This window comes from Siniperca chuatsi, linkage group LG20 (genome assembly GCF_020085105.1).
Source record: "Siniperca chuatsi isolate FFG_IHB_CAS linkage group LG20, ASM2008510v1, whole genome shotgun sequence".
In the NCBI taxonomy this organism is placed as follows: domain Eukaryota; kingdom Metazoa; phylum Chordata; class Actinopteri; order Centrarchiformes; family Sinipercidae; genus Siniperca; species Siniperca chuatsi.
Window position 1 is genome coordinate 25654609 of NC_058061.1, and position 25977 is coordinate 25680585.

At 39.3% G+C, this 25977-nt stretch overlaps 1 protein-coding gene across 14 annotated transcripts in view; it reads left to right on the plus strand.

Moving 5' to 3' along the window:
- The window catches only part of exoc6 (exocyst complex component 6), an 85388-nt gene that overhangs the window by 44237 nt on the left and 15174 nt on the right, over window positions 1-25977 (plus strand). For 3 of the 14 annotated variants that reach the window (XM_044178351.1, XM_044178352.1, XM_044178357.1), the window contains exons 13-22: window positions 2250-2321; window positions 2428-2525; window positions 3971-4076; window positions 4660-4772; window positions 4870-4981; window positions 5067-5201; window positions 6118-6297; window positions 7101-7130; window positions 12288-12429; window positions 15874-15947. In XM_044178351.1, coding sequence (XP_044034286.1) covers window positions 2250-2321; window positions 2428-2525; window positions 3971-4076; window positions 4660-4772; window positions 4870-4981; window positions 5067-5201; window positions 6118-6297; window positions 7101-7130; window positions 12288-12429; window positions 15874-15947 — 1062 coding nt within the window. Of the gene's footprint in view, window positions 1-2249; window positions 2322-2427; window positions 2526-3970; window positions 4077-4659; window positions 4773-4869; window positions 4982-5066; window positions 5202-6117; window positions 6298-7100; window positions 7131-12287; window positions 12430-15873; window positions 15948-16162; window positions 16641-25977 lie in introns of those variants that run through there. The other 11 variants (XM_044178355.1, XM_044178358.1, XM_044178359.1 and 8 more) reach the window with 6 other exon arrangements.

The window sequence follows — 25977 nt, forward strand, 5'->3', positions numbered from 1 at the left end:
GGAAGTGGAGTCCCTGTGATGCGCTGGGCAGTTCTCATACCAGACTGTGACACAGTTGGTTAGGATGCTCTCTACTACGCAGCGATGGAAGTTCACCAGGATAGCTGAGGACAGTTGGTTCTTCGTGAGTGTCCTCAGGGCGGAGAGGCGCTGGTGAGCCTTCTTGACCAGGCAGGAGGTGTTGGTGGTCCAGGACAGGTTCTTCGAAATATGGGTCCCCAGGAACTTGAAGCTGGAGACAAGCCCTCCTGTTAATGTGGATGGGGTCATGTGTGCCTCCTCTTTCCTTCCTGAAGTCCACGATGAGCTCCTTTGTCTTGGAGGTGTTAAGGAGCAAGTTATTGTCTGAGCAGCATGTGACCAGGTGCTGGACCTCCTCCCTGTAGGCAGTCTCATCGTTGTTGCTGATGAGACCAGTCACCGTAGTATCGTCTGCAAACTTGATGATGGCATTAGATCCATGCACAGGCCTGCAGTCGAGTGTGAAGAGGGAGTAGAGGAAGGGGCTCAGCACACAGCCATGTGGTACACCAGTGGTGAGTGTGATGGTGGTGGTGCAGTTCTGGCCTAACCTAACAAGCTGAGGTCTTTTTGTCAGGAAGTCCATAATCCAATTGCAAGTGGAGGTGTTAATGCCCAGGTTTCCAAGTTTGGTGATTAACTTAGAAGGGATGACAGTGTCGAATGCAGAGCTGAAGTCAACAAACAGCATTCGTGCATAAGTGTTTTTATTGTCCAAGTGTGTGAGTACAGAGTGCAGTGCCATGGAGACTGCATCCTCTGTGCTCCTATTGCTGCAGTAGGCAAACTGGTATGGGTCCGTACTGTGCAGAGGTGTGGCTGTGTTTATTTGTGCTTTAGAATGTAACTGCCGTAAAACAATCAGAAAATAATGTTTTATTTCTCTGATTCACTGCTTTGTTCTCTTGTAACGCCGCTCCCTCTCTTCATTTACTCTCATGCTTGCTCGACCACCACTCTGGCTTGCTTGCTCAAGACACAACTTCAAGCGGGTGGCCCGTTGTATTGGAGATGCAAATCCCTGCCTCGCTGGGCTGACGCACTGAGTCAAACCGAGTCGAGCCAAGCCAGCATGTGTGTATGGAAAAGGGCTATTTGATTATGCACTCAGATAGTATTTTGCTAGTGATAACGTTAGCGAGCAAGCAAGCTACGGTTAGCCAGCCAGCTGCAACCCAGCCACGCTGCATGAATCTGGCGGCAGCCACCCCCCACACTGTTGGTGCTGTAGGGGAGCAGAAGAGAAGGCACTCGGGAGCGCGCATAAACGTTACATCCTTTTGGATTTTCCTAGACAAACTGTCCCGAGTCCTTTACATAAGCCACATTTCCACTAACTAACTAAAAGGTTGCTTGTTGTCTGCGTTTCCACCGCGGTCTAAAGACCCACGAAGATTAGGCAAATTGGTACGCTGACATATGAAAAAATGATGGTTATTTTTACACAGTATTACCCCCCAAGCAGGGGCTTTTTGGGGGGTAAAATAATGTCTCCGGAACTTAATTCAGACCCTGGTCCGTATGGTACCTTTAACAGTATGTTTCAGTTTAACAAGAGAAAAAACTTTGAGGATAAGGACCAGCTCTTGTGTGACAAACATATCTTGATTCCCTTACCCAGTTCCTAAAAAGAGTAGGACAAAGCCACTAACAATACCCGAAATTCAAATAAAGTAGCATTGAGGACCAGCCCCCATGCAGTGGATGTGCCAGCTCTGAATGGAGCTTTTTCTCATGTAATAATGTGGTTAGCTAATGATGTGCAAATTCTTGGCTATGACACTAAGTTACTGTAGGTATTAAACTAGTTAGCCAGGCATGCTAAAGTTAGCGCCTTACGTTAGAGCAGACAAACACACTGTTTAATCTAGGCCTTATCCTGTATTCTTGGTTTTCGGTGGTATAAAAAGACAACACTCCCCAAACTCTTGTTGCTCGGGGAAGGGGTTTAAGAAATTATCATTTGTTATTTCAATTGATGAATTTACAGAGCACCTTAACACAAGCTCTGCTACTTGGAGTAGTAAAGGTCATTTGTTTGTTAATTTACTTTTTAGTATATTTTTGAAATCTTCGTGTATTAAACAACACCTTGCTTTGCAAATCTCATTAACATTTCTTCATAAATGATTACTATATAGTAGTTGCTGCTGTTGCCATAGATTTTTTTTTCCCCACATGCAACTTTTGAGTATTGTTATGATGATTATAATGTTTGTTGTCCCCAGTCATACTGTGATGACCCAGACCTGGTCCTGGAGCTAAAGAACCTCATAGTCATCTTTGCTGACACACTGCAGGTTTGTTCAGAGCTTATTTGCTTATTAACAGAGTTTGACCTTGAAGTGTGTAGAACAACTGAGATTAACACTTGATTTTCTTTATGTCTGATGTCTGTGTGTACAGGGTTATGGTTTCCCAGTGAACCGGCTGTTTGACCTTTTGTTTGAGGTCAGAGACCAGTACAATGAAACTCTGCTCAAGAAGTGGGCACTGGTTTTCAGGTGGGCTTTACTGATGTGTGAATGTTTGTCTGTAATTGCATTTCTGTCCATTTTACCTGTGAGATATTCACATGAAAACAGGTAGGCAAATCCTTGTGTTTATTTTGCTTCTTGCCCACAAAATACATAATTTCATGCAATGCAGAAAACTTTCAGTGTTGTTTCTTCAGAAGTTTCTCTGTCAGAAACGAGTGTTTATGGAGTGGTGGTTTTTGGCAACTCACAACTTCACCTACTTGCAACGTGCATGGAGAAGAGAAAGCAGTCTTAAAAGAGTGCATATGCAGTGATGTTGATAGGTTTTCAATGTAGTGAGTCCCTGAGACCCACAGGTGATCATTTGAGTGTGTCTCAGGAAAATTAAGTGAGTCCCCAATAAAATTTGTAGTGTTAAACTCGTGTTTGATGTTATATGGTTATAATTATGGTTATTCATATGTTGATAATGTATCTGAAAATTAAATACATTTAATTAGTAATTTAATTATTAATTAGTAAAGTAGTTTCAAAACATGCACACAAGTCAATGTCAGACAACCTTATACTTTAGCAGTAACCTAGTGTTTCTGAAGTGGTGACAAAACATTAAAAAATATACATCTGCTAATACTGTATGTATATTTTTTAACGTTTAACAGAAGCTCCTTGTGCACTCTAGGGAAAATATCACAGCAAACTTTAAGAAATATGACATATTAAGAATTCCTTACGTGTCCGCAAAAACACATAACTCTAGAAACAAAAGATAAAAGGTGTCCTATGTCAAGAGTCTTCTTGTCAATTTGGCATCAATATAATCCATAAAGATAAACTGTATTTCCATACTTACATACTTTCCGTGCTTCAGATTTTGGATTTTGTCGCCTCAACTTGCTGCCAGCCTCTGTTGTTGCTGCGCTATTTTAGTGGAAGAAGACCGTGAGAATGAGAGGTGAACGTTTCGCACCAACTCATATCGCTGTTAATTCATCGTATATCGTGTGTGTGTGTGTGACACGAGTTTTTTCGGTCACTACCAAAGTAACTAGTAACTACCTGGTTTGCTGCTTCCCGGTGCTGGAGAGATACAGTATATGCGCAGACAGTAAGAAACAGGGTTTTTGACAGCGAGGTTTCTTTTGGTTTATTTCTACTTTTACTATTTCAACACGAATTTGTTGTTTGCAATGTAGCATTATCAACGAACAAACGGTGAGTCCCCTGGACGCGTCAACAGTGAGTTTACTGCGCCTTTTTGGATTTTAACACGTCAGACGCAGGAAGCGTACCTAGCAACATCACTACATGTTGTTTTTGACAAGTACAAATATAACTACAGCATATTGTCATCTTTGGATGAAATCTGATGAAAACAACTACTTTTAGAACATTTGTGTAAAAGAGAGAGATATTCTCAAAGCTCTAATACTCATACCAAAAGTGTGCACACTTGTTATTTTCCACAGGGAGATCTTTGAGTTGGACAACTACAGTCCCATCCCAGTGGAGACAGAGGAGGAGTATAAACTGGTTGTTAGCCGCTTTCCCTTCCACGATGCTGAGATAGAGAAGGTAACAAGTTCAAGTACCATAGACTTACAAACCTATACATCCAAAGCAAGACTTCTAGTTTTGATTACTTAAATGCATATGCATGTAGACACACAAAATAGAGAGCTAGGAAGTTGGTCCTCAGCAGATATTCACAAAGCAGTTATTAGAAAAGTGTGCAAAATGATGATCATCACAAAATCATTTTTTTCCATCTGACATACAAGTTCCCCAATAATAATTCACACGCCCCCTCCAACCACACCCTCTTACCCTCCCTTACCTTCAACATTTACAGTATATTCATAGAATCATAACCATGGAACACATAATAAATTAAATTAAATAATCGTGCAGTTAAATTAATAAGTTAAATTTGATCTGTCTTCTTGTAGAACATTTGACATTTAATTTCTACAGCTCTACCACATTGGGTGAAAATTTAACTGGGAATTGCCAGTGTACCAGTTTATGTGAACATGAAAAACATGTCTCTCGAAGCAAAGGAATAAGTCTTGAAATTATTAAACTGAGCATATATTAGATGATGAGCCAGTCATTTAATACTGTTGTTTTCTGTGTTTTGTGTATATGTGTGTGTAAGCAGCAGGACTTTCCGAAGAAGCTGCCAATGTCCCAGTCTGTCCCTCAGATCTACACACAAGTCAAAGAGTTCATTTATGCCAGCCTGAAGTTCTCAGAGTCACTACACCGCAGGTTGGTCAGGTTGAACAATTACTAAATGTTCACTTTTCAGTATGTAAAGGTGGACACTAGAACACTTGTTAAATGTAAACTTTGTTTGTGTATCCAGTTCAACAGAGATTGATGACATGTTGCGAAAATCAACCAACCTGTTGCTGACAAGAACACTCAGCAGCTGTCTGCAAAACCTCATCAAGAAACCTCACATAGGACTGACTGAGGTGTGAACAGCACTGCTACTAATTACACACACACACACCATATAGACCAAGAATTTAGTCTAAAATTGTAACTTTCTTTCTGTAGCTGGTGCAGATCATCATTAACACCACCCACCTAGAGCAGGCCTGCAGGTATCTGGAGGAGTTTATAACAAACATCACCAATGTCTCCCCCGAAACAGTACACACCACAAGACTCTATGGCTTGTCCACATTCAAGGTAAAATGTGGATGTAATGTGGATTCTTCTTTGTGTTAATTATACAGTTTGTTGTTTCATTATTTTCAAAATCACACAAACTGGCCCAAAGGGTGCTAAACATTGCACATTATTTCTTTTGTCGTTGGTGCTGGAAGACAGTTCCAGTTGTTCTGCTTCTGCAAATAGAGCTGCAGTATTATTTGCTCTTATTGAAAGCACTGAGATCTCAGCCATACCAAATTGTTGCCAAGTATCTTTGGTGACAGCATGCTAAATATAAGCAACCTTGAGTCAAAACCTTGATCACCTCTCATGTGTATGACACATGAGTTCTGATCATATAATTGTTCTCATAATTGGCTATAGTACACATCATTTTCATTGTATATCCTATTTTGTCATGTATTGGTATTTCTCTCCTGTTTGAAATTAAGTTAATTATGGCAAAAGATTTTGATGATTTCTCAGTAATTCTCATCTTAAGTTTCAATTATATCAACACTTTTCTAGTCATTTGTTTTGTATATGTATGTATGGGGTTCAACTTCAAAAAATCTTGGCCATGATCCAGCTAACTATGAATAAGCTGCAGTTTTGCAGGTTTGGGCTTAAAGGAGAACTCCATCGATTTTACACATCAAAGTGTGTTTACAGGTGTTTGGGAGTATTATTGCGTATGTGAAATAAGTTGTATAAAGCCTTTAGTGTCTCCAGAGGGAGCTGTGTGAAGTCTGATAAATGTCCTCAAGTGATGCCACTTGAGTCAGCGTCGTTTGGGGCTGAAGACACAGTTTGAAAATGAAAACAATCGGGGGGGGTGGAGTTAGAAAGAAGTGATACTTGACCTCTGTAGCCCGCTGCTCACCTCTGCTAGAGGCTCTGTATTTAGTCCTGTTATGTCTTGTCAAAGGGGCTTATAAAATGTATTTTCCAGGATGCTCGTCATGCTGCAGAGGGAGAGATTTATACCAAACTCAACCAGAAGATAGATGAGTTTATTCAGCTAGCTGACTATGAATGGGGCATGGCTGAGTCGGACGGTCGTGCCTCTGGATACCTCATGGACCTGATCAACTTTCTGCGTTCCACTTTCCAGGTCTTCACACACCTCCCGGTGAGTCTGATCCACCTACTAACCTCTGACCCAATGAATCCGCAGCCTTTCTCTTCGAACAGTGGAACATTGTCTTGGTTTTTTGACTCATTTTAGTAGCTGCTTTCAAATGATGTATGGTTGATTGTGCTGGTGTTTTTGTTGATAATAGGGATGTGATAATTCTTTTTTTCTGCTGTCTTTCCATTTTCCCTAAACCCCCAACTGTTTTCTGCTGTTTTGCAATATTTTCATCACATCCCTATTAAAATGTGTGGACTGTCTGAAAGTGAATTGTTTTACATTGTGAATTTAAAGTTGAACTGAGTATGTGTTGCGTTGGTGATCTGTCCATATGCATGGTAACTGTGCTGTTACTGACTCGTAGACTGCTTTTGCACATACTGACATTATCTTCAACAAAACACACTTGGTGATATCAAAGTGTGAAGGACTTGGTCAGTAAATGTCTGTTTTGGCCCAAATAGCTGACAGCTACAGCCTGTTCAGTTCCACTCTCAGTGGGCCACTTACCTGCTCTTCTCTCCAGCATCTCTTACGTCTCCAGATTATTTTGTTTTTTGTTTCTCAAGAATGTCTCCTGTCTTCCCATCCACACCCCCTGTAATAAACAGCGCTGTAACTAATTTGTTTTACTAGCAGTTTTATTCTTTGATTAATTTGACTTGTCAAGCATGCAAGATAACTCTAGTTGAATTTACCTCCTCCTGTCCATTTATTGTTGCCACATTTCTTTTCCTGTCCTTTCCCTGTTTCCCTCCCCCTCTTCCATTTTTGGTTGGTTTGGGGGTGTCCCTGCTCAGAATAACAACAATGACCATGCGTCGATGTCGGTGAGTATTCCTGCCTGGCTGTTACAACACTATGCTGCCATTCTAAAGGGAGGAGGTGAAAAGCATGCTTATGTTTGACTGTGGAAGCTCCACTACTCCAGGCTTGTTAGTTCTTCTGGCACGTGTTGTAACCCTTAGTGAGGACAATGAAGGACAGTGTTTACATTTGCTTTTTAGTAATAACTACTCTCATCCAGGGAGACCTTGAGTGAGAGAGGACCAAGCAGTAACCACCACAGCTGAAAGCTAAAGCAAGAGGTGAAGGTCCTCTAAAGCTTATTCAACTCAGTCTTTGAACTGAAGTCATGATTTCAGTAGCTAATAGTACTTCTTTACTGTGTCTTGCTTACATGAGCGTAGCTTTGGTTTCAGAAGTGGGGGGAGGCATGATTTCAGAACAAAAGGGATCAAAGTAGAATAGTAGAATATGTATAGTTGCTATGAAATACTTTTTCAAAGTCAGGCACAATAGCAAGTGTCATCATGTGTGACAAAATAATCTCCCACTTACTAGAAGGACCTTCCATGCTCAGCTGGAATCATAACTCAGGGCATAATAACTCACCATTTTCTGTTTGCCAACATTGACTACATGCTGTTGTAACTTAACCTTAGGTTTAATTCTTGTCTTTACTGTTGAATTTTGAGGTATAAGAATGCATGGCTTCCGGCCAAGGAATCTAGCATAAGGGATTCTGGGTAATCTGGTCCCTGCACTAGCTCTTTCCCCCCTCAGGATGATCATAGAGTTGGTGAGGTGTAAACATCTGACATGTTCAGGCTTCACTTTCTGTACTACACAAAATGAGACGCTTCTTAAATTTCTGATAAAAGATAGGACAATTCCGGTCACTTTTCAGACCTTCAATTAATAAATTCTATACACACTTAAAATTAGTTTTTGCAGGAGTTAGAACCTTGGAACAACATTGATACCATTTCACAACAACGAACTGCTACTCCATCTGCATGATGGGAAGTCTTTAAGGAGCCTCAGTATACTTTCTCTCCCCTCATTGCTTTGCTTCTATCAAGGCCGCAGGGAAGTGTGTGACTATCAGCTCTTACACACCTCTGGAGCTGTTACTTTTGAGAGTGTCATTAACTTAAGAGTTAAGTTCTCTTACTTCTTAGGTGTACTGGAGAACATTTAGTAATAGACTGAATGAGTTAGGGTCATCTTTTATTTATAGCCTTTGCTTTCATACATTGTCATGGTGCAATATTTTAAACGTGACGAATTTGTGTCTCTCTAAGTGGAAAAATACACTAGTCCAAGTGAAAGTAATACTTTAATAAATTACTTTCAGAAAATGTTGAGCCAATTGAAACTCTGAAACTCCCTTCCTGATGGCAGAATTGTGGGCTGGGTCTGACAATTTTTCTAACTTTTTGAAAGACAATCCCACAAACACGCCCACTTTAGGCAGTGATTGGTCAGGTGTGTAGAGGTGAGAAAGTATGCAAGTTTGAACTTCTCTCTCAAGCTATCTTTTTTTCATTCTTCATACAACTACTTCCATCACTCTTCATTGTATCTCGACCCTCTTTAAGACAACATTTTTCTCCCTGCCTTTGAGTGTGGCCATTTAGAACAAGTATAAACACATTTGCCTTTAGATGTGGTCAAACGACACATCATACAATCTAGTTTATTTGAAGCATATTGAAATCTTTAGAACCGAGAAACCGAGTATCTTCCTAACTTTACAGCTGCAAAGCCCACAACCAGGCTCACGTCATTGTTTATTTAAAGCTTCATTTTCCAAGTCTATGCTAAAACACCACTCTGGCATTCTGAAGACCATTTTCAAAAGCTCAGTCTTCTGGTGTCAAAAACGACGACTTAGTGTGGGTGGAAGACCAAAACAGAGTTTTCAAACTTCATTTTCAAATTTAGCTGACTCAGCGTGGTGTGGTACATATGGTACTTTGACTGTGAGCAGGCACTTTTTCTATGGGCATGAGTTCAAAGCCTTTTCCTTAGTGGCATATCTGTGTGAGAACAGTTCCTGACTTGGCAACCAGTATATGCAGATTCAGCAATTTGCATGTGTGATGTAACAAATTTGCAGTTAATAGGCTGAGATGTGATACCAGCTCATTTAGAGTGAATGGACAGGCCTTATTGCACCATGTATCACTCACTGCTGTCTGTCTGCCAGTCAGCTGTCAGCATGAAGGATGTTAAAAGGGATGTTGTGGACCTCTTAACAAAGGAAAGATATATATAAATTACTTTATTTTGTTTTTTTGGAAGCCAAACACTCACATTGACATTCTTATATCAAGCATCTGTGGCTCTCATTTTGCAAGGTGCCATCAGTGATTTCTGTTTTTTACTCACATACCTTTGACTGCAGGAATCACTGATTGTCTCTCCAGTGTGGTTTTAATGGGGGTGTCTATGTAATTGTATTTCAATAAGACTGCTGGCTGTGAATTATCCTTGACATTGGGGTCACCACATCATCCCTGGGTTTGAGAATTTTTGCACGAGTATTTGTGAGAATGGATTGTGTTGATCTGCTGTTGATGTGTTCCACAAACACTAGCTGTAATTTACAGATCCATTCAAAGTTACTGTTAGCGTTTCAAACACTTGAGGGGAGGTTTAACTTATAGCAATTCCACTTGTTTCAAGGTGGATAAGTTAAAACACACCTGCTCATAAAAGAAGCAAAATCAAGAACACCTCAAGTAGTGGGAACGCTCACAATTCTTATTTGTTTTGGAGTTGTAAACATGATGCTGTGAAAGTATGTGGAGTGTTCCATATGTACAGTGGTGTGAACTGATTTCTTTTTTTTTTTTTTTTGCATGTTTGTCACACTTAAATGTTTCAGATCATCAAACACATTTAAATATTAGTCAAAGATAACACAAAATGTTGTTTTTCAATGAAGGTTGTTATTATTAAGGGAAAACAAAATCCAAACTTACATGGCCCTGTGTGAAAAAGTGATTGCCCCACCTGTTAAAACATAACTGCGGTTTATCACAGCTGAGTTCAATTTCTCTAGCCACACCCAGGCCTGATTACTGCCACACCTATTCTCAATAAAGAAATAATTTAAATAGGACCTGCCTGACAAAGTGAAGTAGACCAAAAGATCTTCAAAAGCTAGACATCATGCCAAGATCCAAAGAAATTCAGGATCAAATGAGAAAGAAAGTCATTGAGATCTATCAGTCTGGAAAAGGTTATAAAGCCATTTCTAAAGCTTTGGGACTCCAGCGAACCACAGTGAGAACCATTATCCACAAATGGCGAAAACATGGAACAGTGGTGGACCTTCCCAGGAGTGGCCCGCCGACCAAAATTACCCCAAGAACGCAGCGACGACTCATCCAAGAGGTCACAAAAGACCCCACAACAACATCCAAAGAACTGCAGGCCTCACTTGCCTCAGTTTTGATCAGTGTTCATGACTCCACCATAAGAAAGAGACTGGGCAAAAATGGCCTGCATTGCAGAGTTCCAAGACGAAAACCACTGCTGAGCAAAAAGAACATTAAGGCTTGTCTCATTTTTGCCAGAAAACATCTTGATGATCCCCAAGACTTTTGGGAAAATACTCTGTGGACTGACGAGACAAAAGTTGAACTTTTTGGAAGGTGTGTGTCCCATTACATCTGGCGTAAAAGTAACACCGCATTTCAGAAAAAGATCATACCAACAGTAAAATATGGTGGTGGTAGTGTGATGGTCTGGGGCTGTTTTGCTTCTTCAGGACCTGGAAGACTTGCTGTGATAAATGGAACCATGAATTCTGCTGTCTACCAAAAACTCCTGAAGGAGAATGTCCGGCCATCTGTTCGTGACCACAAGCTGAAGCGAACTTGGGTTCTGCAGCAGGACAATGATCCAAAACACACCAACAAGTCCACCTCTGAATGGCTGAAGAAGAACAAAATGAAGACTTTGGAGTAGCCTAGTCAAAGTCCTGACCTGAATCCTACTGAGATGCTGTGGCATGACCTTAAAAAGGCAGTTCATGCTCGAAAACCCTCCAATGTGGCTGAATTACAACAATTCTGCAAAGATGAGTGGGCCAAAATTCCTCCACAGCACTGTAAAAGACTCATTGCAAGTTATTGCAAATGCTTGATTGCAGTTGTTGCTACTATGGGTGGCCCAACCAGTTATTAGGTTTAGGGGGCAATCACTATTTCACACAGGGCCATGTAGGTTTGGATTTAGTTTTCCCTTAATAATAACAACCTTCATTTAAAAACTGCATTTTGTGTTTACATGTTTTCATGGCAACAATGTAACTAATTGATATCGCTACAAAATTTCTGTTTTACATGCTGGTGTGACCAGGCCTTAAAATCTGACCAAGCACTCTCTGCCAACTTTCAAAATTTTAAAGTTTTCCATACTTTAGACACAATTTAGTTGGTAGTGACAAAGTACACACATCTACCTAGCCTAATCCAAAACTCAGTGTCAAAACTTGTGTTTACTTCCAGTATACTAGTTGAACAGGCATTTACATCTTGTTGAGCATTACTTCATTAATAGCCATGTTGCTGTATATCTTGTACTTCACTGGTCATGTTTTACAGAACTCATTGTGTGTTCCACTCTGTCCAAGTGGGGTTTGGTAGCTGTCAAATTCTCTAAGCAGAAAGACACTTGTTGTTAATGAACTTTTAAAATTGGAAGAAAATGTAATAATCAAGTATCTTTGAAGAAGCTTTATCGCTCACAACCCATAGGTTCCTGACTCCTGGGCTAGATAGCAGATTGTGCAAAGTGCTTGTTGCTTTGACTGATACATATTTGCACCTGTATCTGTTTTTCCCAGAATTCAAGGTGGAGCTAACAGTCGATATTTTGCCCTTCTTGCTCTTTGTCCCCCATATCTATTTTTATTCCTATATTCTCTTCCCACAAACCCTCTGTCTGTTCTTTCACCATTTAACATTTTACTCTCTTGCCAATCTCTTTTATACCTCTTTACTCTCCTCCTTTTACTCATCTGTCCTTCCTACACACTTTCTCATAAACCAATCCTTTCTGTGCACAATCCCTCCCTCTTTTTCATGTTCACCCCTTCCAATGACCTTATCTCGCCTCTCTCCCTGCATCCTCTCTTCCTCTATCACCTTCCTTGTCATCCCTTCTTCCCACTGTCCCTCTCTCTGCAGGGGAAAGTGGCCCAGACAGCTTGTATGTCAGCCTGCAAGCATCTGTCCACATCACTGATGCAGATGCTGCTGGACACAGAACTCAAACAGATCAGTATGGGGGCCATTCAGCAATTCAACTTAGATGTCATTCAGTGTGAATGTAAGTAAAATACACGTTATTTTCATTTTTGTTGATGTTATAATTTGATGTTATATCTATAGGGCTGGAAAGTGTTCAAATAGATTGAAAAAAATGGAAGCCGTTGTTCAGTTTGATCACAGGCTGAAAATAAACTTGGAAGAAGCCGTGTTCTACACAGGGGAGTCAGATTAAATATAGAAGAGGTTGGCAAATTATTCACTCTTGTGCAACATTAAAGAAACCAGCATAATTATACACAAGCATTTATTAGAAGATAAACAAAGCAAAAACACACAATATGAAGTGTATCTCTAAATCTCTAAATGCACTAAACTACAGAACAAAAGGGTTTGTTTATGTGTGTGTCTGTTCCAAAATGTCTGCTTGGATCCAAAATGGCAGCTATTGCCGAGGCCGCATGTCATCAGACAAAGAAAGTTGATTCAAAATGGCGGCAAGGCCATATATGTTAGTCTTTGCTGTGCAGTCCATTTGTGCAGATGGAGGAACCGATCGCTCTGTCTGTTGTTCTCCTCATAGTCAGTTATTAAAATTAGCTTGCAGACTGTGTGTGGCAGCTGTCTGCGCTAACTATTGTTGCAGGAATCTTATGCAGGCACTTGCGTCACTGCTGTAAGAGAGAGAGTACAGTTGTGCAGTGTGTCTGCTCCGGGCAGATCACACGAAGAGGGAGACAACAGCAGTGGTCTGCTGCTTTAGAAGAGTCCCTGGAGAAGAGAGCGGAGGAAAGAGAGAGAACAGTGGCAGCTGACCCCTTTTATTGACTGGTGACATCACGGGTCACAGGTCAGACTGACCAATGGTAGCAGGAATCTAGCAGGAGTTCAATAGCCCTCAGGATTGTGGAATGCTGAGTTCAGCAGCTCTCCTTTGTTTACAATACAAAAGAGCATGAATTCCAATGGTGGAGTACAGTGGTCCCAACATATTTTTATATTTATTTCATTATTTATTTCAAAGCCCAGAGGTTTTTCATTAATTATGTCTCTGCAAGAAAGCATCAGTGCAAATTAGAAGGAGAAGACAGAGAAATTAAAACTAGTTTAATATTATTTCCAGGCTTACTATCAAATCTGTTACTGCCCAACGCTAGTAGTAGTACATAGTTCATCCTTACAGGTAGTCTCATTGAGATCTTTTTTTCACAAGAGAACTGTGTACAAGAAAATAAGAAGAATAAGAAGAAGAGTACGTATGTATGTATGTATGTATGTATATATAAACTGCATTTTGTGTTTACTTGTGTTATCTTTGACATATATTTAAATTTGTTTGATGATCTGAAACATTTAAGTGTGACAAACATGCAAAAAAATAAGAAATCAGGAAGGGGGCAAACACCTTTTCACACCACTGTATATATACAGACCTTCGTGGGACACCTATCTTAACTTAACTTTATTTGGAACTCCTGAGAGGTAGTCATAAACACGTTATGGACCATTCATCTAACCTAAAAAGGATAGTTTTGTTCCCCTGTAAAATATGGTCAAAAATGTCAAATGATTTTGACAGGTCAATAGGAGGTACATAATGTTGATGATATTACAGGGCATTGACAATATAATTTCTTACAAGTAATGCAGCTGTTTGAGGGGTCTAAATCCTCACTCATCCTGTTATACATTGTTAGATATAGTCATTTTATGTTAGGAATTTTGTCTGTAGGCGCATTGGTATATCGTGTGTGTTTTCACATATAGGTATATATTTACCTTAGAGTATCACTTCCCCAGAGTCCTTTTAAATATGTCTTTGAATCTAATTGTGTGTGCGTGTGTATGTGTATGTTTTTGGGTCAACTAAAGTTCAGCACTATGTCAGATGATCCAGGGAGCCACAACAACACAATATCTTATTACCTTTCTGTTCTATTCGAATGTGATACTGATGCTGTGAATTCCTACAAAGAAATGGAGGGTTTATCGGATCATCGTAGTTCTGGCTCCAGGGAATCCACTTACTCCATGGATGACTATACGATGAAATGGATATTAAAGTTCTACACACTTACATTCTTTTTTTAATTGCCCTGGAGACTGATCATTCTATTCTGTGAACCTTGAAACAAATGACTTTGTATTTTGAAAAGGCAGCAGTTTGAGATGGGTGATAAGGTCAAAAATCAATATCATGGTTATTTACTTCAATTATGACAAATTGAGGTTGCATTATAAATGTGGTGAATCATCATGTATTATCTTCATTAAGCATACAAATTAGCATAACCTCTCATCATGTTGTATGCTGTTTAGTTAAGAACGTTATCTAGAACGAAGGTGAGAAGATGAAAAGCATATGACCGATGATGTAGGTTTTCAGCCATACCAGAACAACGAAAGCTTTTACCCAATATGCTGGCACACTGAACATTAGGCTGGCTGATAAGTTAATGTTGGTAATGATAATATTTATTACCCAACTCTAGTTGCTACTATTGGTAATCCTACTGAGAAATAAATTACCCCAGTCGGGAGCTCTATGTGACTGATCAGTTGCATTTTGGCAAAAAAGTAAATAAAGTAAAGAGTTATTTTAGTATCATGTCATTTACTTTTGTATTGTCATATTAAAAATATGCAAAATATCCTTATTAGACACATTTATATTGTAGTTGAGAACAGCTTGTTTGTAACTTATACGCTCAACCTTTATTTTTTACAGTGTCAAAAGAATAAAACAACATCAAAATGTACAGAGGTTTGACAGATAAACTTGTGTGGCAGCTAGTTGAGCCTGACAGATACAAAGGCCAGCCCAATATATCCGCCAATATTTTCTAATTGCAGATATATCTGTATTGGCATGTATGTCGGCCAATAAGTAACAAGAAATTGCTGTACAGAAATTTTAAGATATGTTGTATGAGGTAATTTAGAAATTGTGACACCATCCCATAGTTTGTCCACCAGAGAACACTGACAAGTTTTTTTTACCTGTAAAATGTCCCACTCAGTACATATCTCAGTCACAATTCTTTAATCAAATTTAAGGAATCCTTCTAAAAAATGCTTGTTTGTTATGTGTTTATGTTAAAAAATGTATATCAGCCAATATATCATTATCAATTTTTTCTCAAAAGTCCAATATTGGTCAGGCTCTAGTGCTTAACAAGTTGTTCCTACTTCATTAAAATCGCAACTTTCAGTTGGTGAAGGTTAGTTTGTCACAAACATTTTAATACAAAAATGCGTTCTGTTATAATTTTAATAAAACATTTTGAAGCATCCTGAAATCAGTGGGGTTTTTTAATAGTTAATCACAATGAAAGTGAAAGTGTCTGATTGTGTTATTTTTGTTGAGGTTATTTTAATCCTGTTTATATGTGGTCCCAGCACTAAGAAGCGGATCTGGAGCCACAGTTTTTGACACTAGCTGTATGTACTGTATTCTGTAATTTTGAAATGATTGTTTTCTGGTGGTATCTTTGTTTCTTCTCAGTATTTGCCAGTTCAGAGCCGGTCCCTGGCTTTCAAGGAGACACACTCCAGCTGGCCTTCATCGACCTACGACAGGTAAGCTGTCTCACTGAGCATTATAGAAGAAATGAATTTACTTGTGAACACAGACTTAGCCAGCACAAGTACATTTACTATGGCAATTTGTTTATTGTTAGTTATTTAATTTAAATCTCATGTGTTGAATGTCTAAGTTAGGTTTTTATGTTCTTATGTCAAGTCTTTGTTTATAGAATAATGATACAATCAGTCTGTGTCTGTGTTGCTTTCAGCCCATCATACTTTGTGTCCCTGGGCCAGATGTGTGGGGGGAGGGTTGTCTCTTTTGACACCACCACTGGGAGTCACCAAAGTTTTCACATCCTATACATAGGGGCTTTAAATACCTGTCATCAAGTTGGGAGTGATAGCAGGTTCCAATCCTGTGTTTTAAAATGCCCAGTTGCTCCACTGAGCAACATTTTTGATCAACATTTGATCTTCCAATTAAATGAATATGTGTAATGTGGTTTCGTGGTTTCTCCTGTAATAGTCCTTCCATTATTCAACACTACACAGAGGGCATGCCACCATGCTCTCAGTGCTAACTAATTAATGACCTGTCAGTCACACATCAAAGGCGATGCCCCGTGAAGAGCAGTATTCTAAGTACTGCATATTCATAGGCTTTTCTTTTCTGACACAAAAACTTCACAACTGTTTAGAGCTGAGCATTTGAACCAAGAAATAAATATTATAAAAAATGGTAAAATAGGGGACCAATTATTTATATTTAGTTATAAATTAATTTCTGTGTTTTGAATCTGTTTCCACCTTTTTCCACTTCACTTTTTACTTCTCTGCTGTCCCACATCTCATCTCTCTATATCACATCCAACAATACTGTGTTTCACTGGCCGTAACCTTTTCAACTTTCACCTGTCCTATAGTTTACCTGCTCAAGAAAATTCCTATTCTCACACACACAAGCACAAACCCCCTACCTCCCTTTTTGTTGTAAACACCAGTGGTATGTAAAGTGTTGCTGGGTCTCATTAACTCATTTCTGTGTTGACCTGTTAATCTGAGCCTGAGGTGGAGGCTTGGCACTCTGCATCCAGTCTGGGTCACAGCACTATAGTGAGGGAGTTTGTTGAATACGCTGCAAGAAGACTGAAAACTTTTTATTGTAGCATAGGACCTCTGAACCAAAGTAGATAAATTAATGTCAAAATTTAACACTTGTGCATTTTCCCACACTATTTATTATTTTTAAATTACAATACAAGACATGAAAATAGAGAGTTAGGGACAGGCATGTGAAGGTATAAAGGTGAGGGAATCTCTGCACATCAGCCAACTTAAAGCTTAAACCGGTGCCTGAACAGACAGGACAACTGTGGCAGGATCTAGAAAGATGAGATCTGGAGCACACGGTTATAATAAGAGCTTTTAATAAGGTGCAACAACTAATGTTTCAAATTAAAGCTTGTCTTCATCAGAGTACGAAGAGGCAGTGGTGGTGTATATTTTTAAAATGCCTGCGCCCAGCTAATATATCATAGAAACTATCAAACTTTTTAGGAAACATCATAAAACACACAATGGATTAATTTCCCAGAACAGTCATAGAAAACAAGATAAATTAATTTCCTCATTTAATCTATGTGGATCACTTGTGTTCAGTGCATAAATGCAGTAGCTTTCTCTGCCTAACACTGTGTTTACAATGTCCCCTCCCCTAGGGGATGAGGAAATCTTTTCTGTACCCCAGAATAGAGGCCAAACCATGATTTGCATTCACATAATAACGTGCCATTACATACATTAGGACATTGTAAACAAACTGTTTGATGGTATGACGGTGGGATTCTGTAGTGACCCCAGTCATCTGTTTTTTGTGTTAACTGGGTCCAGGGCCAAAGCCAGGAGTTTAGAAGTACTGAGGTCATGTGTGGAAGTCCCACCAACACCCCCTTTTTTAAAATTATCTAAAATGTTTTAATTATTTTTCAGCTCAACAAAGTTATCTAAACTGTAACTAAAATAACTGATTCGGAGCTCTGTTTTCACCATAATTAATTCCAGATTACATAGCTCTTATCAGAAAACTCCCACGGAAAAATTACAACCTGTAAATGAAGTGTTACTGTCCAACATAAAGGTCTAAGTGCTGTTTCAAAGTTCTCTTCACACTGACAAGAGTTAGATTCTGGTTGAAAAATACTGAATCATTTATTTATCTATTTATCTTCTTGGCCTAAATGTTGTCAACTTTAAAGTTTTTAACCGTAGAATGTAAATGCTTCACCATGTTGCTAAAAAACAAACAAATTCCCAGAAAAAAATACAAAGGACATGACCTCCATGTCCTCAGTGATAGCTATTGCCATACCTGGGTCTGTTTTTGAATAGAGCTTAGTTTCCTGCGATGCAGCTCATTAGACAAGATGTGTCCATGTTCCCTTTTATACAGGCTGCTTGGTTGACATGTTAATCCTAGCCTTAGGTAAAGGGGTTGGGAGACATCCACAGGCTGAGGTTACACAGAGGTCATCTTTTTCATTTCCCTTTATCTTATGGCTGCTGATTTCGTAGCTATAGCTGCTTTTTAGATTGCATCCTGTAACCATTTAGAGCGACTGAAAGTCAAACATTTAGGGCGACTGATGTGATGTCAATAACACACTAGGATGCAAAAAAAACTTGGTAGAGCCAGGATGCATTGTCTTTACACGCTGTGGACAAATATGGAGAAATTACTCTGTGGAGGAGAATATCTTTATTGCAGACTCTGTGATTCCTCTTTTGTATGACTCTTCTCTCCAAGATTATAGGTACAGATAAATATAAATGCTGCTTGCCATAAAGTCATGTAAATTGTTGGAGAAAGTTGTAGGTTTCTTATTTACAAGCGTTGACATTCCCACAGTGATAAGCAAACAGTGGCAGAGGCAATATCACAATTTTATGGCGTTTAATTAGTCTCAAACCCTGCGCATATAAAAACCAGGCGCGTGAACGTGATACGAGTGCACAGAACACTATCTGCGAGCAGAAAAGCATCCTCACGAGGGAGCATTTCTGCTCTGCGAGCACGGGGCTGTGGCGAGTGTGAGCACTATAGGGTGTGTTTTGTGCCAATGATTACCTAATTGAGCAGACAATCGTGACGATCGTCACAAGCTTTCTAACAAGTGGCGTGACCTATAACGTTACGAACGTACGCTCCCTCACCACTACATCTGAACAAACTTTTACTTCTTGTCATTACCCAGTGATTGTTTTACCTGTATTGATGTTGCGGGCCTGAACAGTCACAATTTATTTTCCCCCTTCATTTGGCCAAAACTATCCTATTAAAAAGATGAAATACAGTGTGACAAACTGTCAAAATGAACTATAGAACCACCTCTAACTTAATTCATCCTCAATGGCCCTGTGTGAAATAGTGATTTCCCCCTAAACCTAATAACTGGTTAGGCCTCCCTTAGGAGCAACAACTGCAATCAAGTGTTTGCGATAACTTGCAATGAGTCTTTTAAAGCGCTGTGGAGGAATTTTGGCCCACTCATCTTTGCAGAATTGTTGTAATTCAGCCACATTGGAGGGTTTTCGAGCATGAACTGCCTTTTTAAGGTCATGTCACAGCATCTCAATAGGATTCAGGTCAGGACTTTGACTAGGCCACTCCAAAGTCTTCATTTTGTTCTTCTTCAGCCATTCAGAGACCCCACAACAACATCCGAAGAACTGCAGGCCTCACTTGCCTCAGTTAAGGTCAGTGTTCATGACTTCCCCATAAGAAAGAAACTGGGCAAAAATGGCCTGCATGGCAGAGTTCCAAGACAAAAACCACTGCTGAGCAAAAAGAACATTAAGGCTTGTCTCATTTTTGCCAGAAAACATCTTGATGATCCCCAAGACTTTTGGGAAAATACTTTGGACTGATGTTGAACTTTTTGGAAGGTGTGTGTCCCATTACATCTGGTGTAAAAGTAACACTGCATTTCAGAAAAAGAACATCATACCAACAGTAAAATATGGTGGTGGTAGTGTGATGGTCTGTGGCTGTTTTTTTTGTCCAGTCTCTTTCTGCATGCACAGAAAACTTACAGAAAATGTAACACTTTAGAGTCTGCAACTCGTTTTTTTATGTACATTCATACAGACAATCTGTCCAACACACTGGTTCGCACTTGGATTGTGAAACCCATTTCTCTGTACCCATGGGCTCCTGCTTATGTTTTAAAGTGGGGGAGCAAACTTGGAAAGATACATAATTGACAGGGGGTCTGGGTGTAGGCCCTACTCAATCTTACAGTTAGATGAATAATAATGACACATTATGAGATTTTGTGTTCCTCACTTTGTTGACTCTAACTGCATGGCTCATAAAATCCCATCTGAGCCAGTTGTGGTGAAGCAGGGTTGGATGGAGAACGTGCTGGACAGGGAGTGGTGCTCTAATAGACGTTTGGGAAACACTATTCTGGGTTAGTCATTACAGAGGGGATGTAGTGGTAAAATAAAAGGTGTGTAAACTATAAATGTCCGCTGGCTAAACTGTCCAATGTTAGTTAACGGTAAACTCATAAAAAGGTCAGTAAACCCTATGTTGTTGTATGTTGAAAAGGGTGGTAAACTGCATTTGTGTGCGTTGACCCTCCACTACATCCCAAATAATAAAATCAGCAGGGCTGATGCCAAATATTAATAGCCTTATTACACCTTAAAGAGCCGACTCTTTGATTTGGCTCCTTCGTGGGCATCTTCACAGCCAAATCCATCCGATTGCAAATCAGTTCTGCATTTCTACTGCAGTCCTATTAATTTAAAGTTTGGTTGGAGTCAGTGGGCCATGCAGGTTCAATCAACATACACTAGCATTTTCCTGTGTTCTATTTTCATTCCCTGATCGCAGTTAAATTTCTTTGTAAACAGTCCTGTAGTCCAAAAAGGTGATTTATTTATTTTTTTATCACTTCTTGTTGTCAGTTGCTGAAAATCGTAAGACGATCATTAATATAGGCTGCTTAAAAATAATCACCTGATTGCTCAGACTGTATGATGATACCTTTGCTCTCCATAACTGAATAAACTGAAGTTATTATACTTGGTCTCAAACACCTCTGAGACACATTATCTAAAGATATAGTTACTCTAGATGGCATTGCCCTGGCCTCCAGCAGCACCGTAAGGAACCTCAGAGTTATCTTTGTTCAGGATTTATCCTTTAACTCCCACATGAAACAAACTTCAAGGACTGCCTTTTTTTACCTACGTAATATTGCAAAAAATCAGTCACATCCTGTCTGAAAATGATGCCGAAAAACTAGTGCATGCATTTGTTACTTCTAGGCTGGACTACTGCAATTCCTTATTATCCAGCTGCCCGAATAAGTCCCTTAAGACTCTCCAGTTGATCCAGAATGCTGCGGCATGTGTACTGACAAAAACTAGGAAAATAAATCATATGTCTCCAATATTAGCTTCTCTGCATTGGCTTCCTGTAAAATTTAGAATAGAATTTAAAATCCTTCTCCTCACCTACAAAGCTCTTAATGGTCAGGCACCATCATATCTTAAAGATCTCATAATACCATATTACCTGACTAGAACACTGCACTTCCAGGATGCAGGGTTACTTGTGGTTCCTAGAGTCTCCAAAAGTAGAATGGGAGCCAGAGCCTTCAGTTATCAAGCTCCTCTTTTGTGGAATCAGGTCCCAGTTTGGGTTCGGGAGGCAGACACCATCTCCACATTTAAGAGTGCCCTCTAGTGCTACTTTTAAAATTCCTGTGATAATTTTGCATAGGTCCTTAATATGAAACAGACACAGCCAACACAGCAATAATAATTACTTCGACTCTCAACCTCAAATCCGAACCAGCACAGACTTTTTAAGATGGCTCTTCTCAATGCAAGATCCCTCTCAAATAAAACGTTTATTTTAAATTATTTATCTCTTCTACTGATTTAGATTTTATGTTCTTAACAGAATCCTGGTTACATCCTGGTAATCACAGTCAGCTGGCTGAATTGTGCCCTCCAGATTATGACTGCTTTAGCTGACATAGGGTTTGTGGTTGAGGTGGGGGCCTTGTTTCTGTCTATAGGAAGCATTTAAAGTGTAACCTAGTAGCTTGCAATGATTTTTCCTCCTTTGAAGTGCTTTGCGCCCCTTTTGCTAATTATTTTTAACAGCTCGCTGTCTACAGACTTTTTAAGATGGCTCTTCTCAATGTAAGATCCCTCTCAAACAAAACATTTATTTTAAATGATTTTATCTCTTCTACTGATTTAGATTTTATGTTCTTAACAGAATCCTGGTTACGTCCTGGTGATCACAGTCAGCTGGCTGAATTGTGCCCTCCAGATTATGACTGCTTTATCCGACATAGGGTTTGTGGTTGAGGTGGGGGCCTTGTTACTGTCTATAGGAAGCATTTAAAGTGTAACCTCATAGCTTGAAAATTGCATGATTTTTCCTCCTTTGAAGTGCTTTGAGCCCCTTTTGCTAATTATTTTTAACAGCTCCCTGTCTACTGGCTCCGTCCCAGATTACTTTAAAACTGCTTGTGTCCAGCCAGTCCTAAAAAACCTGGCTAACCTGGGCTTGATCCCACCCTCCTGGATAACTATCGCCCAATCTCCAAACTGCCTTTTATTTTGAAGATTCTCGAAAAACTTGTATCTAAGCAGCTTCTTGCTGCTGTAAAAAACAATAATACCTTTGAAAAGTTCCAATCTGGCTTTCGTCAACACCACAGCACTGAGACAGCCCTTCTCAAAGTCACTAATGACCTTTTAATGAATGCAGACGCAGGCATGTGTTCAATTCTTGTTCTGCTGGAGTTAAGTGCTGCCTTTGACACAATTAATCATGGCTTTCTTTTAGATAGACTGGGGCACTGGGTAGGTATATCTGGCACTGCACTAGACTGGTCCTCATCTTATCTGTCCAATAGGAAATTCTGTGTCACCATTAATAAGTTCATGTCATCCTTTTCCCATATCAAGTACGGTGTGCCTCATGGTTCAATTCTGGGACCAATACTGTTTTCCTTATACATGCTTCCCTTGGGTGATGTCATCTGCAGACATGGTATTTTTTTTCATTGTTATGCAGATTACATACAGTTGTACCTCCCTGTCAAGCCCACTGACCTTAGTACACTGAGTTCTCTGCAGGACTGCCTGTCTGACATAAAAAATTGTATGTTGATACATTTTCTTCAGCTCAACTCAAATAAAACTGAAATCCTTGTTATTGGGCCCCAACACATCACTAAACAAATACTGCCATCTACTGGTACCCTGTCACAACATATCAAGCCTGTTGCAAGAAATCTTGGTGTCCTGTTTGATAGCAATTTATGTTTTGAGCAACATATCACTAAGCTTTTCCAATCATGTTTTTATCACCTCAGAAACATTGCAAAAATCCAATCTATTTTAAATCTTAGTGATGCAGAAACTGTTGTGCATGCATTTATCTCCTCATGCGTCGATTATTATAACAGCCTGTTCACTTACTTAAATCAAAAAACTTTGACATGACTGCAGACTGTACAGAACTCAGCTGCTAGGCTGTTAACCAGGACCAAGAAGTACGACCACATCACACCCGCCTCTTTACATTGGCTCCCTGTTTGTTTTAGGATTGATTTTAAGATCTTGTTGATTACTTTTAAGGCTCTTCATGGCCTGGCTCCAGACTATATTTTAGACCTTGTAATAACTTATGAACCTTTACGTAGTTTGAGATCTTTGGGCAGGGGTCTTCTGTCTGTTCCTGAGTGCAGGATGAGAACTAAGGGGGACAGAGCTTTTGCTATCAGGGCCCTGAGGCTCTGGAACAACTTGCCCGAAGAAATTAGGTTGTCTGAGTCAGTGTCTTCGTTTAAGTCTCTTCTCAAAACATATTTTTATCGGAAAGCATAGCCTAATTTTACCTGAACTGCTTTTGTGTATTTTATGTATTTTATTTCTTTATATTTCATCATTCACTGTATTTTATTTATCTTGTTGTGAAGCACTTTGTACTTTGATCTCTTTGATATATATATATATATCTCTTTAATATGATCTCTTTTCCTAGTTCTTGTCAGTACACGTGCCGCTGCATTCTGGATCAACTGGAGAGTCTTAAGGAACTTATTCTTCGGGCAGCCTGATAATAAGGAATTGCAATAGTCCAGCCTAGAAGTAACAAATGCATGCACTAGTTTTTCGGCATCATTTTGAGACAGGATGTGCCTGATTTTTGCAATATTACGTAGGTAAAAAAAGGCAGTCCTTGAAGTTTGTTTCATGTGGGAGTTAAAGGATAAATCCTGATCAAAGATAACTCCGAGGTTCCTTACGGTGCTGCTGGAGGCCAGGGCAATGCCATCTAGAGTAACTATATCTTTAGATAATGTGTCTCAGAGGTGTTTGGGGCCAAGTACAATAATTTCTGTTTTGTCTGAGTTTTATCCGGGTCTTTCAGTCCTTAAGGCATGCCTGAAGTCTGCCTAACTGGTTAGTTTCATCTGGCTTGATCGATAGATATAATTGGGTATCATCCGCATAGCAATGAAAGTTTATGGAGTGTTTCATAATAATATTTCTTAGAGGAAGCATTTATAAGGTAAATAGAATTTGTCCAAGCACAGAACCTTGTGGAACACTGTGACTAACTTTGGCGTGCACTGAGGACTCACATATACAAACTGAGATTGATCTGATAGATAGGATTTAAACCAGCTTAATGCAGTTCTTTTAATGCCAATTAAATGTTTCTGTTCTGCAATAGGATGTGATGGTCAGTGGTGTTGAATGCAGCACTATGATCTAACAAGACAATTACAGAGACCAGTCCATTGTCTGATGCAATTAGAAGGTTAATTGTAATTTTGCACTCTGTGCTATGATACACTCTAAATCCTGACTGAAAATCCTCAAATAAACTATTATTGTGTAGAAAGTCACACAACTGGCAACTGCTTTCTCAAGGATCTTGAAGAGAAAGGGAAGGTTAGATATAGGTCTATAGTTGGCTAAAACCCCTGGATCAAGAGTGGGCTTTATGCTTTTTCATTTGTTGGGTCACTGTAAATAATATTATAAAGAGTACGGTCTAGACCTGCTCCATAGGAAAAGTGCAATGAGATAACTTCTGTTATGAATTGGTGCTATATAAATAAAATTGAATTGAAGTTTCATTACAGCTATTTTTAAAGGACTGTGGTATATAGCCTGGAAAAAAAACTTAAAATGGATATCCCTACTAATAACAACCAAACGTGAAGGTAATTAGCCTCTGCAGAGTGCATTTCCTCCTGAATTTAACATGATTTTAGCTGTTAAAGAATAACTCCATCTTCACTTTTGTCTTTGTTTGTTTGGCCATTGGTTCTACCAGAGATGATGACTTTGTACTCAGCAAGATAGTTGTGAACACGGAGGCATCGCTACAATGACTTCCGACAGGGCAAGAAATGCGAGCAGTCAGGCGATCAGTCAAGTTGTTAACAAGTCAACAGTTAATCCAGGTTATCTAAACCTCTTAATTTGGAGGTCAAACTGAAAGTGAGCACCAGAGCTTAGAGAGACCGATATTATCAGCAATATATCGACTTATCAGACTTATCAGTATGGGCATATATATATGGGCATATATGTCAACCAGTAAATAACAAGAAATGTCAGTAGAGAAATGTCAAAGATATGATTGAGGTAACTTAGAAACTGTGTCTCTATTGCATAGTTTGTCCACCAGAGAGCACTGACAAGTTTATTTTGTAACACTGTGAAGTGTCCCATTCTATACATATCTTTGTCAGAATTGTTTAATAACCAAATTTAAGCGATCCTTATCAAAAATGTTTGTTCATGTTAATGGTTTATGTTAAAAAATGGCCAATATATTGTTATCATGTTTGGTTAAATATCAGTATTTGTATCCATTTCAAAAATCCAGGATCCGTTGGCCTCTAGTGAGCTCACCTGAAATGTCACTAATAATCCCTCACTGCACAAGAAAACAGTGTGTGCACACAACTACGTTTTCATAACTGATAGAACCAATGGCCAAACTTATAGAAATAAGATAAATAAAGTT